Raw genomic sequence first — 16,997 nt, 5'->3', positions numbered from 1 at the left:
GGGGAAAGTATGGGACAACGCGACCATCAATCAATGGGTGGTCCCCTACAATCCGTTCCTGTCGCAGAAATTCAACTGCCACATCAACGTCGAAGTTTGTGCCACGAACAAGGCCATCAAGTACATCTACAAGTACGTCTACAAGGGCTCGGACATGACGACAATCACGATTGAAGGCGAAGAAATTCGGGCGAACGAAATTCTGCAGTATCTCCTCGGGAGGTATATTCCTCCGGTAGAAGCTTGCATGCGGCTATTCATGCATCCAACACAAGGATCAACACATTCTGTTGTGACGCTACCTATCCACTTGGAAAGAATGAGCATGGTTGCTTATCGCGACCAAGCGACGACCCCCCATCTTCACAACTTGATTAACCGCGGGGACAGATCAATGCTGACGGAGTTTTTCAAGCTGTGCGCACGTAGCCCAGAAGCTACGGCAAATCTACTGTACAAGGATGTACCACGGAAATACAGGTGGACGAAACACAAGACGTGGGAACCGTACAAGAAGTACGTTGCTTCTCTGGGACGCTTGGTACACGTATCTCCGCAGGACCCGGAACGCTTCTACTTGCGACTTCTCCTGTGTAACCGACGCTCGCCTAAGTCCTTTGCGGATCTTCGAACGGTTGATGGTACGGAACATCCTACATATCAGCAAGCCGCTTTGGCGCTTGGGTATTTGGAAAATGACGACGAGTGGATACATTGCTTACGCGAAGCCGCCGAGGTCAAGATGCCGTACCAGCTTCGCCAACTCTTCGGCATCATTTTGATTTACTCCATGCCTGGTAATGTCAAAGATCTATGGGACAGGTTCAAGAAGGATATGTCAGAGGATTATGCACGAAGCATTGAGGTAAGAGACGCAGACCTGCATAATGTACGCGAAGAGCAGGTGCGTCTTCGAATGGCGGAGTACAAGGCGTTGAAGAATTTGGCTGATTACTTGGTTTCGAACCAAAAGTCCCTCGACATGTACGGCCTTCCTCTACTAGCCGATTACGACGATGTATCTGCTCAAGTAGACGACCCGGATTCAGCGTCTGTTGATGTTGTCCAGCAAGAGATTGACGCGTACCCCCAAAACGAACTGGAGCATGTTGCGGAGCAGGCAGACCACTTGAACAGCAACCAGAGGGATATTTTTGACCAAGTTATTGCTGCTGTGAGCAGACCGGTTAGAGGAGAGAAGCTTTTCTTTTTAGATGGTCCGGGCGGAACAGGAAAGTCGTTTCTACTCGAGCAAATACTCGCTCACGTTCGGATGCAACGTAAGGTTGCCATCGCGGTTGCATCGAGTGGGATTGCGGCCACTCTGTTAACTGGAGGTCATACCGCGCATTCAACGTTCCGGATTCCCCTCAAACTAACAGAGACGTCGACGTGCAGCCTTTCATGGCAGAGCCAAAAAGCCGAATTGATTCGTAGCGCGAGTTTGATCATTTGGGACGAAGCGCCGATGATGAACCGAGCTTGCTTTGAGGCTGTTGACAGGTCGCTTCGGGATATTATGAAGAACGAGCTGGAGCCGTTCGGTGGAAAGGTAATGGTGTTCAGCGGTGATCACCGCCAGATTCTACCTGTACTGAAGGATGCTACGCGTGCGGAGACGATTCAAGCTTGCTTTAAGTCTTCCCCGCTATGGGAGCATTTGCGTCAAGTGCGGCTGACCGAGAACATGCGTGTCCGCACCGCCCCAGACGCGGCCAGTGCGGCTGAGTTAGCGGAATTCTCTGAATTTTTACTTCAAATCGGAGAAGGCCGTTATCCAGTCAACCATGAGATCGGTGATGGCGACATATGCCTTCCACGCGACATGTGTATCATTCCAGAACGACGGGTACAACAAATTACCTCTGACGAAGAAGACGCGGATATGGAGCCTCCCCCAAGTTTCAGGTTACTCCCTCCGGCGGACAAGGAGCACGAGCGAGACTTGTACGAAGTTGAAGAAGACCGACGAGTCCGCAACGTCAACGCACTCATAGATGCGGTGTACCCGGGCGTCGATACTGAGAATTTACCCGATGAATACTTCGTTGAGCGAGCCATACTAGCCCCCACAAATGCAAGTGTTCGGCGTATCAACGACATGGTTGCGGAACGGCTGTCGGGTGAAACGAAGGAGTATCTCTCGGTGGACAGCCTTGAAGGGGTCGCGGATGCAAATATGTTTGAGCAGGAGTTCTTAAACTCTCTTAACTTCTCCGGTATCCCTCCGCACAGGATTGTTCTGAAGGTTGGAACACCTATCATCATGATTAGAAATCTGAATAGCGACGCAGGACTTTGCAACGGAACGCGGCTTCGGGTTGTGTCACTGCGCGAGAGAAGCATCGAGGCCAGCATTATGTCCGGGCCGTTCAAGGGTAAGAAGGTGTTCATTCCTCGGATCGTCTTTTATAGTGAGGACGATGACAAGGAGTTCCCGTTCAAACTCAAGCGTAAGCAGTTCCCCGTGGTTCCAGCGTTCGCCATGACTATCAACAAGGCCCAAGGACAATCGATTCACCACGTGGGTATCTACTTGGAATCACCGGTCTTCGCACATGGGCAGCTTTATGTGGCGTTGTCGAGAGTGACTTCAAGGAAGGCGATCAAGATTGCGGTGGATCCAGAGGCCATCGATGAGGACGGGAACGTACACACCAACAATATTGTGTACAGGGAGATCTTTGGGACGCGGACTTGGTAGGTCACGTAACACATATAATACATTTAGCTTCGATTTCAGAATGTTCTTTCATCCGCCGTAGCGCAGCGGAGGCGGACAGCCCACACTACACCAACCAACCATGCCCTAGCGTCCGCGGAGCGGGCGCCCAGAGCGCTAATCGCTCCGCTTCTAACCTTGTAACGTGTCTGTCGGTCTGTCAATAAGTCCGTCCGGTTCCTTTCTTGCTGCTTTTTCCTGCCTTTTCCCATGGCTACACTCGGCCTGTCTAATACAGTTTCCTCCCATCTTACCGACCGCGCCTATCTTTCTGACTCGACTTAACTATGCCAAAATTACAAATATATCCAAAAACGTCACACAATTAACTCGCGCCCTGATTGGGCAATACCTGCCGACCTGCGACACTGACTGGATCTGTTGCACGATCAGACCGTCTCTCGCCCTCGTGATTGGACGTAAGATAAACATTTCTGCCGAGTACGAAACGTATCGATTGGTTGAAAGCAGCCAGGCGAGCTGCGCAGATGATTGATTATTGACATTTAGCTACGCAAAACCTGTCGTATGTACTGCAAATCGGGCACAGTAACCACTTTATTTTCTAAGAGCTCTACACACTTCTCAAATAGAGATGTTTATTATTAATAATGTAGACTTCACAGACCAGTATTTTGTAAGAGATCTGGGATGTTATTTTCCACACACTTTTCAAAGTAAAGGCGATATTAATAGTATTGATGTTATTGATATAAGCTTCACAGACCAGTATTTTGTATGAGCTCTGCGATGTTATTTTCCACACACTTTTCAAAGTAGAGACGATAATATTTTTAATATTAAAGTAGGCTTCACAACCAGCGCTTTTTCTAGGGACTTTGCGAATATATATCTTTTTACTTCACTTGGCACTCACCACTGCCACCGTGCAATGAAGGCGCGCGGCTGCACGGGCATTTCGCTATCTGCTCCCGTGCACCCCACCCGACGAATGCATGCGCGCACGATAGATAATTGTTTTAGTCAGTTTATATTGCATGTAATGTATGTATTTGTTTGATATTATTATTAATATAGCAAATAGAAAGTAATATTATAAAACATCTTAATATTTTGCCTAATAATAAATACCAGCCTTATATCACCGGGCTATTGGCTAATATTTTGACGCACGTAATTGGTAAAAACAAATAAATTTTGTTAGCTTACTCACAATTTGCAGGACCACGTGCAAGGCATATATTGACCCGCTTCTGCTGAACCCGCAGCGGTCTACGACGAATTCCCGGGCGCGCTGCGTCTGCTGCGGAAAGCTGTAGTACGGCTACGCATTCCGTACAATCAGCGGGCGGGACATCGTGCGGCGCTGTATTGCCTGCGAGAACGGCCCAAAAGCGGTTGAGTTCTGGGAGGAAAAGCCCCCACCACCTGATTCGGCCGAAGTGCGCCGTCAGGAAAGCCTGGCGAACGTCAAGAAGGCGATGGGTCCTGACTGGTACCCCAAGAAGGAGAAGAAGCGCAGCCGCCTTCGCAAGCTGACCGCCCGAAACGCCAAGTACATCGAGCAAAAGAAGCAGCAGAAGAGCAAGTAATTGGTAAATATACCCTTAACCCCGCTTATCTTTGTAATTTGTATACCGGCGGGCAGCGCAAGGCTTGGGAGCGCACATACTGTAAACTGACTGTGGCGCTACCAAGGGTGTTGACACACCTAAAGAACGTTACGTGTTTCATATGATAGTTAGCACATGGTATCTACTGTGGGCAGCCGCAAGCTGGCCGTTCCTATCCATATACACGTCACGTAGACGACAAGTACACTCACTCATTGGGACATAAGCTAAATCATGCTGTATGTACTATCAACGCTCACAGCGCGTATTCCACTAATGTGCGCTCGCAAATTGAAACTACAGTATTAAGTGAGTACTACGTGCGACAAAACCGTTGCTTTCTACGTAGATACGAGCACGTGTGCGGTAATGCAGACCATACAGGTGGATGTTGCAGGTCGATGTGCCTGTATGCAGCTTTGTATTTTAGTGTCCTGTCTATAATGGTCGACCTATGAGCTCGGTTGAGTCGCGGATGGCTACAAGGTGTACCCACCGAGCGCGTATAAAGCACTACTGCTAAGAGACGCGCGGTCAGCTTGCCTATATCGCTGCGGTATGGCCTGTGCCCAGTTAGTGACCGGTCTGGTCGTATAGTCTGATACATTAGAAGCGTAAGCACAGTAAGCCAGCACCATGATGCAAATGTACCGAGAAAGCGACAGTGGCCCCATGTGCTTTGGCTACCACGAGAGCGTGGCGCTGACGAGCTTACGAAGTAAGTTATGCATGGATATATCAAACAACACGCCGATCTGATAAGTAGTAGCGAGATTATAGCATCTAACGTACATGAGCTACTATTCGATTCAAGTCTAAACACCACTACAACATGATAATCTGCCTACATCGATATGGCTTCACATATTCGTCATACATATTAGAGCTTGCCACTCGGAAAGGATCTTCGTCACTCGGTCAGTCAGTAGCTATGCAAAGAAGTCAGTAAGTGCGCCAGCTAGACAAGTAAGATCAACGCATGTGAAAGGTAGTGGAAATACCCTTTAGTAATATCATAAAGAGCTCAGCGGAGCAATTTTAAGACATAATATTGGTGTTTGTGGCGACCATCGGCAAAAACTACCTGTTCTAAAAGATACTTCACGCGAGGAACGGACCAAACCTTGCTCTAATAGACCGTCGCAATCAAAGATATAGGCGTATTTACTTCAACTAAACTGGGATTGCGTAGTATCATTGATACTGACCCGTCTTCCGAACAGCGTATATTACATTTGCAACCACGCGCGCCTCCGATTCGTCTCATTCGGGGAGCTATGCACTCAAATGGGATTATAGCCCAAACCTTCCCGGGTAAGATGGTGCTCATCTTGCAGATCACGTTAAACCCGGGCCATGTCGCCCATAACATGTGAACACTAAGGATATTATGTGCAGTGTGATTTTAAAAAGTAACATAAGTAGATCACTGTGTATATATATTATATGTAGCTTCGCTTTAAAAAAAAATCTAAGCACACCGCAGCGCAGCAGAGGTGGTCAAACCTCCCAGCACCAACCAACCATGCCCTAGCGTCCGCGGAGCGGGCGCCCAGAGCGCTAGTCCCTCCGCTTCTAACCTTGTAACGTGTCTGTCGGTCTGTCAATAAGTCCGTCCGGTTCCTTTCTTGCTGCTTTTTCCTGCCTTTTCCCATGGCTACACTCGGCCTGTCTAATACAGTTTCCTCCCATCTTACCGACCGCGCCTATCTTTCTGACTCGACTTAACTATGCCAAAATTACAAATATATCCAAAAACGTCACACAATTAACTCGCGCCCTGATTGGGCAATACCTGCCGACCTGCGACACTGACTGGATCTGTTGCACGATCAGACCGTCTCTCGCCCTCGTGATTGGACGTAAGATAAACATTTCTGCCGAGTACGAAACGTATCGATTGGTTGAAAGCAGCCAGGCGAGCTGCGCAGATGATTGATTATTGACATTTAGCTACGCAAAACCTGTCGTATGTACTGCAAATCGGGCACAGTAACCACTTTATTTTCTAAGAGCTCTACACACTTCTCAAATAGAGATGTTTATTATTAATAATGTAGACTTCACAGACCAGTATTTTGTAAGAGATCTGGGATGTTATTTTCCACACACTTTTCAAAGTAAAGGCGATATTAATAGTATTGATGTTATTGATATAAGCTTCACAGACCAGTATTTTGTATGAGCTCTGCGATGTTATTTTCCACACACTTTTCAAAGTAGAGACGATTATATTTTTAATATTAAAGTAGACTTCACGACCAGCGCTTTTTGTAGGGACTTTGCGAATATATATATATTTTACTTCACCTGGCACTCACCACTGCCACCGTGCAATGAAGGCGCGCGGCTGCACGGTCACTGCGGTATCTGCTCCCGTGCACCGCACCCGACGAATGCATGCGCGCACGATAGATAATTGTTTTAGTCAATTTATATTGCATGTAAAGTATGCATTTGTTTAGAAATCTGATAAAAGTATTATTATAGCAAAATTAAAATACTAAATAAAAAAGCAATTTAATATGTTGCTTAAATAATAAGTATCAGCTTTTTATTACCGTGCTATTGGCTAATATTTGGACGCAAGTAATTGGTTAAAACAATTTAATTTGCTAACTTACTCACAGTTTGCAAAATGTTCTGGGAGGAAAAGCCCTCACCACCTGATTCGGCCGAAGCGCGCCGCCAGGAAAGCTTGGCGATGGGTCCGGACTGGTACCCCTGTCAGGTAGACAGCGAAAGTACTTCATCTAATGTACATGAGCCACTTTTCGATGCAAGTCTATAATATATACGATCTGATAATTTGCATACAGCCATGTGGCTTCGTATGTTCGCCATACATATCCCAACCAGTAAATGTCACTCGAAAGGATCTACGCCACTCTGTCAGTCAGTAGCTATGCAAATCAGTAAGTAAGTCAGCTATACAAGTAAGATCAATGCATGCGGAAGATAGTAGAAAGATCCTTCAGCACTATCATAAAGAGCTCAGCGGAACGATAATAAGGCATAATATTGATGTCTGTGGCGACCATCGGCAAATAGTACCTGTACTTCGCGCGAGGAGCCGAACAAACCTTGCTCTAATAGACCGTCGCAATCAAAGATATCGTGTCGACTGCCTCATGGCAATGACGTGCGGATGGTAATATGTTTGAGCAGGCGTATTTACTCCAGCTACACTGGGATTCCTCACCTATCTATGCCAATTTGGGATCATCATTGGTACTGACCCGTCTTCCGCACAGCATGTATTACATTTGCTACCACGCGCACCTCTGATTCGTGTTGTTTTAGGAGCTATACGTTCAAACGGGATTATAGCCAAAACCTTCCCGGGTAAGATGGTGCTCATCTTACAGATCATTTAAATCCTGGTCATGTTTACCATAACATGTGAGCACTATAGATACTGTGTGCAGTGTTGTTTTGGAACGTAACATAAGTAGATCACAGTATACATTTATTATATGCAGCTTCGCTCTAAGTACAAATTCTAAGCACACCGCAGCGCAGCGGAGGTGTCCAGCCTACGCTACACCATCCAGCATACCCTAGCGTTCACGGAGCGTGCGCACAGAGCGCTAGTGTTAGCATCTTACCCCCCTAGTGGAGTATGGTGTCCGTCTGTCCGTCCGAGGGTAGGGTTCTAAAATGTAACGCAAATGCGGGCGTTCTACTGGCTGCCGAGCGCAGCGAAGGCGGCTCCAATTGGCTAAAATCGCATTACGTGGTGTACACGCTGTATATGGTCTACACATCGTACTTAAATGCACCGCTCAAATTTCATTTTGCTCTCATTTTCAGCTGCGGCTCGCAAGGCCACGCAAAGGGCGCTGCCTGTGCACGCGTTAATTAGCATTAATAGGAGGTGCCGACGTTCACACACATACAATATCGTCGTAGGAGCTGTTGAAATTTTTTGTAGGTCCTGCTGACTTATATTTATGCCTCAATAGAAACTTTAGTAGCTATTGGATATAGAATGATAATTTAGGCTTCATAGTACTTTTCTAAAAATCAAACTTACAATATGTTTTGAGTAGTACTATTATCAAGACATTTCATATTTTTCCTTGCAGCTATTTGTAGTAGTAGTACACATAGCTATTATATCAGCGTTCGATAATAAATCACAATTCTATTACTATTTAAAAAAATGTGAATACTTAAAAAAAAGATTATCGTGCCCTGCACCCCACACTGCCTCCGGAAAAAAGTGTCATCTTCCTTTGTATTTGCGCGCGTAGTGTGCGACCTTCAGATATTGTGCGAACTTTCCAACAATATATGTAGCGTACATCAAACAAAATGGGAACAGCTATTTGTTTAAGTTAACGCGGAGGCACGTGACTAAGCAAGAGCACGAAGCACGAAGGAACACCAACCCACACTATGTAGACGATGGGTTAGAAGAGCAACACGAAGCACGGAAGGCAACGGACGATGGCTGAAGACTTAGCCGATGCAAACCTCGAAGTTGTTGAGTAGCGTGAAAGACGGAAGAGCACACAGCCATGAAAAGGACAGAACGACAAGAATATGACGGGAGCGTACGGGCCACAGAAGGGAACTAAATCCATAGACACCCCAGCATGCTGAAAAGCACGGGTTACGAAAGAGCACGCACGCTCGAAGCCACGGTAGAACACGTAACGGTAATAGTGCACGGACAGAAAGTCTCCCATAGCACCACGGTTGAACACGGAGCACAGTCAGCAGACCAAACATGAGCCCGCGGGAGACCATAAGCGGGATATCACCGGGTATTGGGACACGATATAAGGTTAGAACCGGAGCTCACCGAGTATCACAGCACGATACTACGGTAACTAGCGATTGCATTGACGAAAGACCAACCGCGACACTACAAGTTAGCACGATAGCATGGACTGTGCCACTAAGCCATGGGAGAACGCAGTCGCGGAGCTATACACGGAAAATCACAGCGCCGCGGAGAACGATACCAGTGTTTAACCTGAGCTTACCGAGCCACGGAGGACAGTACTACATTAGAACTAGATTGCACGGACGGCGGACCAGCCACGAAATAAACGGGGAGGTGGGCGCTTGGGGAGACCACGACTGAACACTGTGGAGCACGATGCCATAGTAGAACACGATAACACGGACAACGCAGATACACTGCGTAGCACAATACCATAGACAGCATTACGACACCGTGATTGCACGATAGCGTGATACCGCGGTCGATGACACTTCATCAGGAGATCACGATGCACGGGCGACGGAGCCACACGACTGCATGGAGGCACCAAAGCACGGAATAGCACCCTTTGGTTAGAGTACCGGTGATGGGAGGCCAACGGCCACGAATGCCTATGCATCACGAAAGCGGTACAGCTCGCGTAAATGTTTGAGAACAGGGAATAGTTAGGAGCCACGAAAGAGGCCGTACTAAAGTGGATGAGCTCAAAAGAGAGCGCATATCCACAAACAGCGTGGACCACGGGTGAATAGAGAGCCACGAAACCAAGAAGAACACGGAAGAGCACAGGCCATTGAAGAACACGACATTCAACCTGTAGTACGGGGTAACGGAAACGTATCAAACCACGATATTGTACAAAGCCACATGAGATTACGGACAGTTAAGTGGTTGACTACACGAAGCCACGACGTACTAGGTTCAACGACGCCCACAAAACACGCGACACCAAGAAGCACTAAAGTTGCGGCCACCTCATCTCCAACAAACCATGCCACTCCGCCGCGTAGCGGCGGCGAGCGGCTAGTCCTAAACTATCAAGGCTAGCACGGTGTCCGTCCGTCTGTCACACGAAACGCTCAGATTTTTGAGCCTTCCCATTGGCTGCTGAGCGGAGCGAAGGCGGCTTCATATGGTTAAAACGGAATTATGTAGCTTACATCAGTAAATTCATGTGGCTCACAGAGCACATATGGAGATTTGCACAAGACTATCCATTATCCGAAGGCGACACCGTTTTAATATTACAAAGTATTTACTATTTTAATAATGCATGTTGCTTTTAATATTTAAGTGCTAAACAGACAGAGTTACTTATTCTCAAATGAAACAGCCCGTAAAGACGCTTCCTATGCTACAAGGTGCTTAGCGTACACGTAGGAATGCGTGTTTTTGACTCCATACTATAATATACGTAATACTATGCTCTTAATAGTTTCTGCAAGCTACAATATATAAATAAAAGCTGTTTTGTTGTAGAAATATTAAGAAAATTTCTGAGTGTGAGGTAACTGACTGAGCTACCAAATAGTAGTACACGTACAACAGAAGCTGGCCGTAAGAGCAACGCTGTGTCAATAAACGCTGTCATTTGATCCATAAAGATAAATAGTTTTGGATTGAATAAAATGAACTCCTATGTGTTACTGCTGTAAACCATTGTTCTCAAAAAGTTGTTTAGACAACAAATTTGATACTACTTAACTGGCGGACGTGTCGTCGACAGGGGCGTAGGATACGATATTAAATGGAGCGGCAAGACAACAGCACAACACGAGACGTGAAAATTATAGTTGGTTAAGTAGACCCCATAAAGAAACGTTAATAAACTTGAGCCCTAAATGACGTCCAATAATCCTGGAATCATCGTTAAATAGAAAACACTACCGTCAACAGCAACAGCAGCAAGGCGTCTTGCGACGCATTATCCAAATGCTATATTCATAACTGGCACAGATTAGAGTGTCTAATGACTCCTTCTGAAACAGCACAAATTGAGCGCTAAATGCATTAAAATGTACAAAATTGATTTTTTTTAGCTTTGGTATGAGAGGTTAGTTACTTACAAGATTAACACTGTAAACAGCAGTACAAGGGGGTAGGTAGTGCAAGCTGAACACGCCACTACTATCTTCTGCGTTGGTGTGAGCTAGGTTTCATGGCTCAGAAACGGCCCGTCGTATCGAGCACGACGGTAAACCAGTGTAGCGTCTGTATAAATGTTGTTAGAAGTGCAGATGAAAGATGAAGATACAGTGATAATCAAAAAAAATAAAGAGGCTGTAGTAAGAATCATGATTCGAGATCATTAGAATTTTTTAAGCATGGTGCTGACCCAGATTAATGAAATTAAAGTATCGAGGCGCATACATGAATGAGCTTAGCGTTTATTTTTAATATTTATCCCGCCGAAGCGTAGCGGAGCCGGGAAGGCCAAAACATTTAGAACTAAACCTAATTTACCGCCGCGGCGGCACTCGGCTAGTAAGTTTATAATTCCAGAAACGAACCTTAATTGATCGTGATTGGTGGTCTCCGCAAAACAATTATTTCGTGTGCTTTAACTGGAATAATTGTTAGACAACTCGTTAGACTTATTTTCGCCTATACTTTACAAGGACTTTGCAAACATTACTCAGAAGTAAGTAAGAGCTCTTCAATAGTAAGGTGCACCAACTTGTTGCATGTGCGTCTGTGACGACGACTTACGCAAGAGTCGATCGATTATTAATAGCGCGAGCATTGTCTAATGTAATGGGTGTCGGGTGTCGGAGGTTAAAAATCAAAGAGATAGAAAGTAGTAGTAAAAGATGAATAGTACTTCAAAGAAAGAAGCAGCTGGCCCAAAGCAGGTCTGTTTCCATACCGAATTACCCTGTGGCTCTTGCTTCAGCTCGACTTATCGCTTGGTATCAACACGACAGTTCTGTTCTCGGCCACAACCCCTGCTTATGATGTTGGCATTGCCGCCTTGTCGACGTGTAAACGCGGTGATGGCGACGAGTGATTTTTTTGTACTCCATCGATATATTGCGCGGCCAGGAGCAAATTTTAACAAGTAGACTTGCCGTCGCTCCCACGGAATGCCTTCCAATCTTCCTCCACTAGAGTTTCACTCAACTTTTGACGATACCAGTCATTTACCATGAGATGAGACCTCGTAGCCCATTCAATGGCCTCCCGCGCAAGTTTTTCTTGGCCCATGCTGCCATTTCGAAAGCGCGGAACTGTTTCTGTATGCATCTCCACCACCACAGATGACAATTGGTGTGAGCTTTCGCTACAAAACTGGGGTCGAACTTTGATCCACCCTGTCTTTTGGAGTTGAACTTCTTGACAATGCGTATCTGCCTCTGTAGAGCCTGTGCGTCCAGCATACACGATCGTGACGCAGCCATCTACATCAACGTACTTACGGCACGTGTGCTTGCCGCGGACGTCGACCTGCTGGCCAAGGTACACGGAAGAGCACGTGAACGATCGTGCCGCAACATCACTCTCCCCAGTCTAGTCGTTCAAGTAAAAACAAAGTAGATTAGTACGGTCCATACCCAATACAACTGGAAACAATCAGTTGATCATGTTCGTACGTCCTTGACAACCACTTTGTGGTTCACTGGAGACAGCGAGAACATCCTCCAGCATGCTGCGGCTGCGGTCTTCACGTTAAAAGGAAGTAAAGAGCATCCATGCGTCTCCAGAACAAGGCCTGATTCACTGTCCCTCCTCACATGCGGCTCTCCCACTGAGATGCTCCAAGTAGCGAAGGATAGCACAGTTCTAGGGTCCTCCACTTGGCGCTGCTGCAGCTTTAGACGTGTCCTCACGACGAGCGCCAGCAAGTCGGCAAAAATTCCTTCCTCATCCCCCGAATCCAAGTCCCAGTAACGAGGACCTTTGTCCTGCAATTGCATCATCGTGAGTCCGATCAGTTCCTGCTCAGACAAACGAGCGTCAGCGACTGCCTGATACGTCTCTGCTACAAAAGTTCACGTAGCTATTTACCTTATCTCCTAGGGCCTTCTGGGCTCTGGTCTGCAGTACTTGGGAAGTGTTCGTCTGAGTACGTAGTACCGCTTTGAGTTTTTCATTCTCCTTCTCAACGCGCGCTCGTTCTTTAAATTGGCGGTCAGCTATGGCTTCCCATACAGATATGGGGCCGAACTTTACATGTTGGCTGTTGCTATTACCGGCGTTTCCATTGATGATGTGGTTTGTAGTAGGCGTACTGGTAAATCGGCGCTTTTTTAGTTGCTCCAGGCGGTGTTCCAGCTTTCCCGCGAGTTCGCGAAGGGTTTTGAGCTCCACCTGCTCTCGCCGCACGCGCTTCTTCTTGGGGGCGGTAGTGATGCAAGTAGTGCGCACATTTAACGCGGAAATGGGCGAGTTGCTACCCTCTGTGCTCGTGGCGTCGGGAGACGAAGATCCTCCTGCAACCATCGCTATGGGTGTTGCTTCACTTGACCAGTTCTGAGGATGACCATCATTCTAATGCGATGCTGATGATGTAATCAGCTGCTTACGGAATACCCTGCTGAAACGAATATACGTGTACCGTAGTTCAATTTCTGATGGATAAGCCCCAGCGATCCGGAGACGCTAGCGGAAGCGCTGGCCTTCGTGGATGGCTTCGACTACGCCAGAGATGACAACATTACGGACGAGTCGTCAAGCAACAGCGACCATGTCGCTAGGGAACTTGTAGAAACTCACAAGCGTCGTCGAAGCGACGTGAAAGCCGCGGACTTGTACGAGAAGGTCAAGAGCAAGCGCAAGAACGCCGTGTACTCAGCCCGACTTCGTGCTAAGAAGAAGGACGAGATGCAAACGCTGAAGGAGCAAGTGGAGCAATTACAAATGCAATTGGATCGTCTTAAGAGCACACTCATATTGCCGTCTCCAGTGTTGTCGGACTCCGACTCGGAAAGCCGTCGCGTTGTGTCATTAACGTCGGAAAGTTGCAGAACAGACCCGAGTTTCTGGTTGAAGGAGGCAACAGCACAAGCCTATCATAGGCAACAAGCAGAGCAACTAAATACTCAGCTAAAGACGCTGCTGGCTAAAGTGGCCAAACGATCCAGGACGATGAAGGATGCGCTCGAGAATTTACAGTCTCTGGGCGTCGAGATCAATGTGGCAGTACGTGCGCCGTCGACAATACTGGCGGGGTATTCTTTGCGTAGCAATGATGCTACCTCTCAGTTGGGAGAGCTACGGGAGTATGCAGACCAAATGTATGCTAGCGCCCATGACGTATTTGCTACCAGTGGTGTAGGAACAACCAAGTCTGCGTCGTTCGTATCGCAGATTAGGCGCGATCCGATATCGGGAAGAAAGTTCGTGCAGCTGTCATCAGTGACGCCACTGGCAAACGGATTGGGCACTGCGAGTCGCATGATCTGGCAAGGAATGCAACTTAGGGATAGCAAATGCTGCACATACAACGTTCACCGGGTGCATGCGAACACGAACTCTATCGCAAAGAGTTTCTTCCTTACATTGAGTGATGAATTGACGCCTTGTACTCTTCATGGGGCTGCCTTCGTACGGAAATTCGAGGAGCGGGATCGCATTGTGTACATTTGGACAACTATAATGCTGCCGTCAAGCAAGGATGCCAGAGACAAGGGCTCCAATAGCAATTTGTGCTTGCTGCGTGTCCGTGAAAAGGGGTGGGTTATGCTGTTACGGTCGGCATATAACCCTGAGCAGGAGTCAGTATTGCACACGTGTTACGAGGTCTCAAGTGAACTGGACACGAAGCAAAACGATGGTGCAACAACGGGGACAGAATCTGACTGGGACCGTGTCGGCAATAGTGCTACCACTTTACTGAGTGGTGAATTGCGTAGGTTCCATGAGCGTGTCCAGGATAAACTACTGACAGACAAGGCATCGACGGAAGGTTGCTGACAGTTTAATTGTCGAGGAGACTGTGCACTTTTCCATGGCAGGCGCATACGTTAATGCTGGCGAAGTTGGTGGTATTTGATTTTTTATCTCCCTGAGCATTTACTCTGGTGGCGCAGGCGTGCCTGACGTACTTGAATTTGCTATCCACAATTGCGGATGTAAAACTAATAACGCTATCAGTTTTAGATTCGGGCCGCTGCCGTCTGAGTTCAATCCATCGTATTCAATCCAGAAGGAGATTGAAATCGAAGTTTCAAACGGAAGTCAATACCGGTACATGTACAAGTGGTTAGATAAAGTAATCTTTCTACGGGACAAACACTCTCGCGCCCCCACAACACCGCGCAATAAAAATACAATCGCGTAATCGCTGCAAGTGATTCTTCATGTTGACTCCTTTGGATGGAAAACTCACATCCCCGCTCACGCAGTCGCTCACTTTAAGTTTTATCACTGAGCTCACGTGAGTCTGCTACTTGAACCAATTCCCTCGAGTTTATTCGTTGAGCCCGAAGCATTCGATGAGCAGCTCTTTGCCACGGATCTCCTTGACCTCCTTGACCTAGAGAGCTGGGCAGCGACTGAGATACCTCAACGCGATACTGTACCCGCTGTCCAGCCAAGTTGGCTGCCAACCTCGCGTTCTCTAAAGCGATTGCGTCCTCGGTGCCGTGAAGGTGACGAAGAAGAGCGAGCAAGTAAGCCGAAGAGAGCACGGAAAACTGCTACGACGCGCCCGCGACTCCGAAACAAGGGCAAAATCGAGATTTTGAGGCGTGAAATGCAAACCCTGGAGTCGGAGCTTGACGCTCTCCTGCATGCCAAAGAAGACAGACTTGAGCGGGATCACGCAGAATCTCTATGGAGGATCATCGCGATGAAGCAAAACCAGGAGCGAGAAAGAGCAGAACAGCAAAACAAGGCGCTCAAGTCGCTGCTGGTTGCTCAACACACGCTGACCTCGTCGCTTTCTGGTGTGTTCAAGAGGTTGCATGATCTGCCTATTCCAAATGCGGGTTTGAGTATATAATGCAGTCACTTGATATGCCCAATGATCAAAATGACATCAGGTAATGTTATGAGAAACTTGCAGCCCACCTAGCAATCAATGTGATCGTTGTTGAATACGTAGTTATACAATGTACGAGGCAGAGCTGAAAGCCCCATCTTCCTCTTTTCCGCTGCTATACCTTCATGTTGTTGGAAGTGCATTATTTACTACTGGCTATGATCAATCAGCAACAGCAAGTAATTCGGTAGCTCACACGTTGATGCGTGGATATCTTCGGTGCGACGAAGTGCTTACTGTGCTACGGAGTTTACTCGAAATCCGAAAGCGCCCTTCGAGGATTGACTTTGCAAGCATGTTTTGCGCAGCAATCATCCTCTTGAGCACCTTGTTGTCGTGTTCTGCGCGTTCTCGCCGCTGCCTGTTTTTCATTGCAATAGATTTCCACCGCGAGGTGTCAGCGCGCCTCTCGAGTCTAGCAGCTGTAGCTGCAACGTATAGTCCTCTTCCGCCGGTAGTTCCGGGGGGCTGTAGATCTGCAAGCTTCACTCCCAAGGTTTGAATTTCACGACGCATGCGCTCGATTTTGCTTCTTAATCGCATTCTCGAGCGCGGTCCACCCGCCCTCGAATCGTCGACACGGATGCTCATAGATCCCGAGTCTGTGCTCGAATTATCGTAGCTAGAAGTCGCGCAGCTCTCCTCGTTCTCGACTTCAAACAATGAAAGAATGTCCGCCACGAAAAATTGCTCTTCGCCATTTCCAAATCGAAATCTCATGGTTGATGTGTTGTCTCGGGTGCGCAAAAGCCGGAATGAGCTTCCCGAACTCGTCTACGAACATTGGTTATCAACGTGCATCACGCTAGAGTCTGCGTGTTGCAGGCTGCTACACTGTACATGTACTTGCAGCTACAGTAGACTCTTCAGTCAACAGTGTAGACTTTACAGATTGATGACCTCTACAGTAGAGGTCATCAATCTGGCAAAACTTCCAATCATGAGATTGCAAAAAAAACATCGGCGTACACTTTATTTGCCTGC

General features: G+C 47.3%; 3 protein-coding genes across 3 annotated transcripts; 1 reads left to right on the top strand and 2 right to left on the bottom strand.

The window, feature by feature from the left end:
- Positions 1–12,082: 12,082 nt before the first annotated feature.
- On the bottom strand, positions 12,083–13,490 carry PITG_16264 (uncharacterized protein; the record flags this gene model as incomplete). Its single annotated transcript, XM_002897610.1, has 4 exons — positions 12,083–12,264; positions 12,448–12,538; positions 12,622–12,966; positions 13,037–13,490. 3 exons carry the CDS (start codon positions 12,946–12,948, stop codon positions 12,083–12,085), a joined length of 600 nt encoding a protein of 199 aa, XP_002897656.1.
- A 362-nt stretch (positions 13,491–13,852) lies between these two features.
- Positions 13,853–14,781, top strand: PITG_16263 (uncharacterized protein; the record flags this gene model as incomplete). The annotated part of the gene is made up of 4 exons (XM_002897609.1): positions 13,853–13,926; positions 14,047–14,284; positions 14,339–14,703; positions 14,751–14,781. The coding sequence occupies 4 exons, from the start codon at positions 13,853–13,855 to the stop codon at positions 14,779–14,781; spliced, it is 708 nt and encodes a 235-aa protein (XP_002897655.1).
- A 659-nt stretch (positions 14,782–15,440) lies between these two features.
- PITG_16262 (uncharacterized protein) lies at positions 15,441–16,752 on the bottom strand (the record flags this gene model as incomplete). The annotated part of the gene is made up of 3 exons (XM_002897608.1): positions 15,441–15,506; positions 15,905–15,941; positions 16,210–16,752. The coding sequence occupies 3 exons, from the start codon at positions 16,602–16,604 to the stop codon at positions 15,441–15,443; spliced, it is 498 nt and encodes a 165-aa protein (XP_002897654.1).
- Between the last annotated feature and the right edge of the window lie 245 nt (positions 16,753–16,997).

This window comes from Phytophthora infestans, genomic scaffold, assembly GCF_000142945.1.
Source record: "Phytophthora infestans T30-4 supercont1.43 genomic scaffold, whole genome shotgun sequence".
NCBI classification, from domain to species: domain Eukaryota; phylum Oomycota; class Peronosporomycetes; order Peronosporales; family Peronosporaceae; genus Phytophthora; species Phytophthora infestans.
The sequence above is the reverse complement of the archived record's forward strand: the minus strand, read 5'-3'. Positions and strand labels throughout refer to the sequence as shown.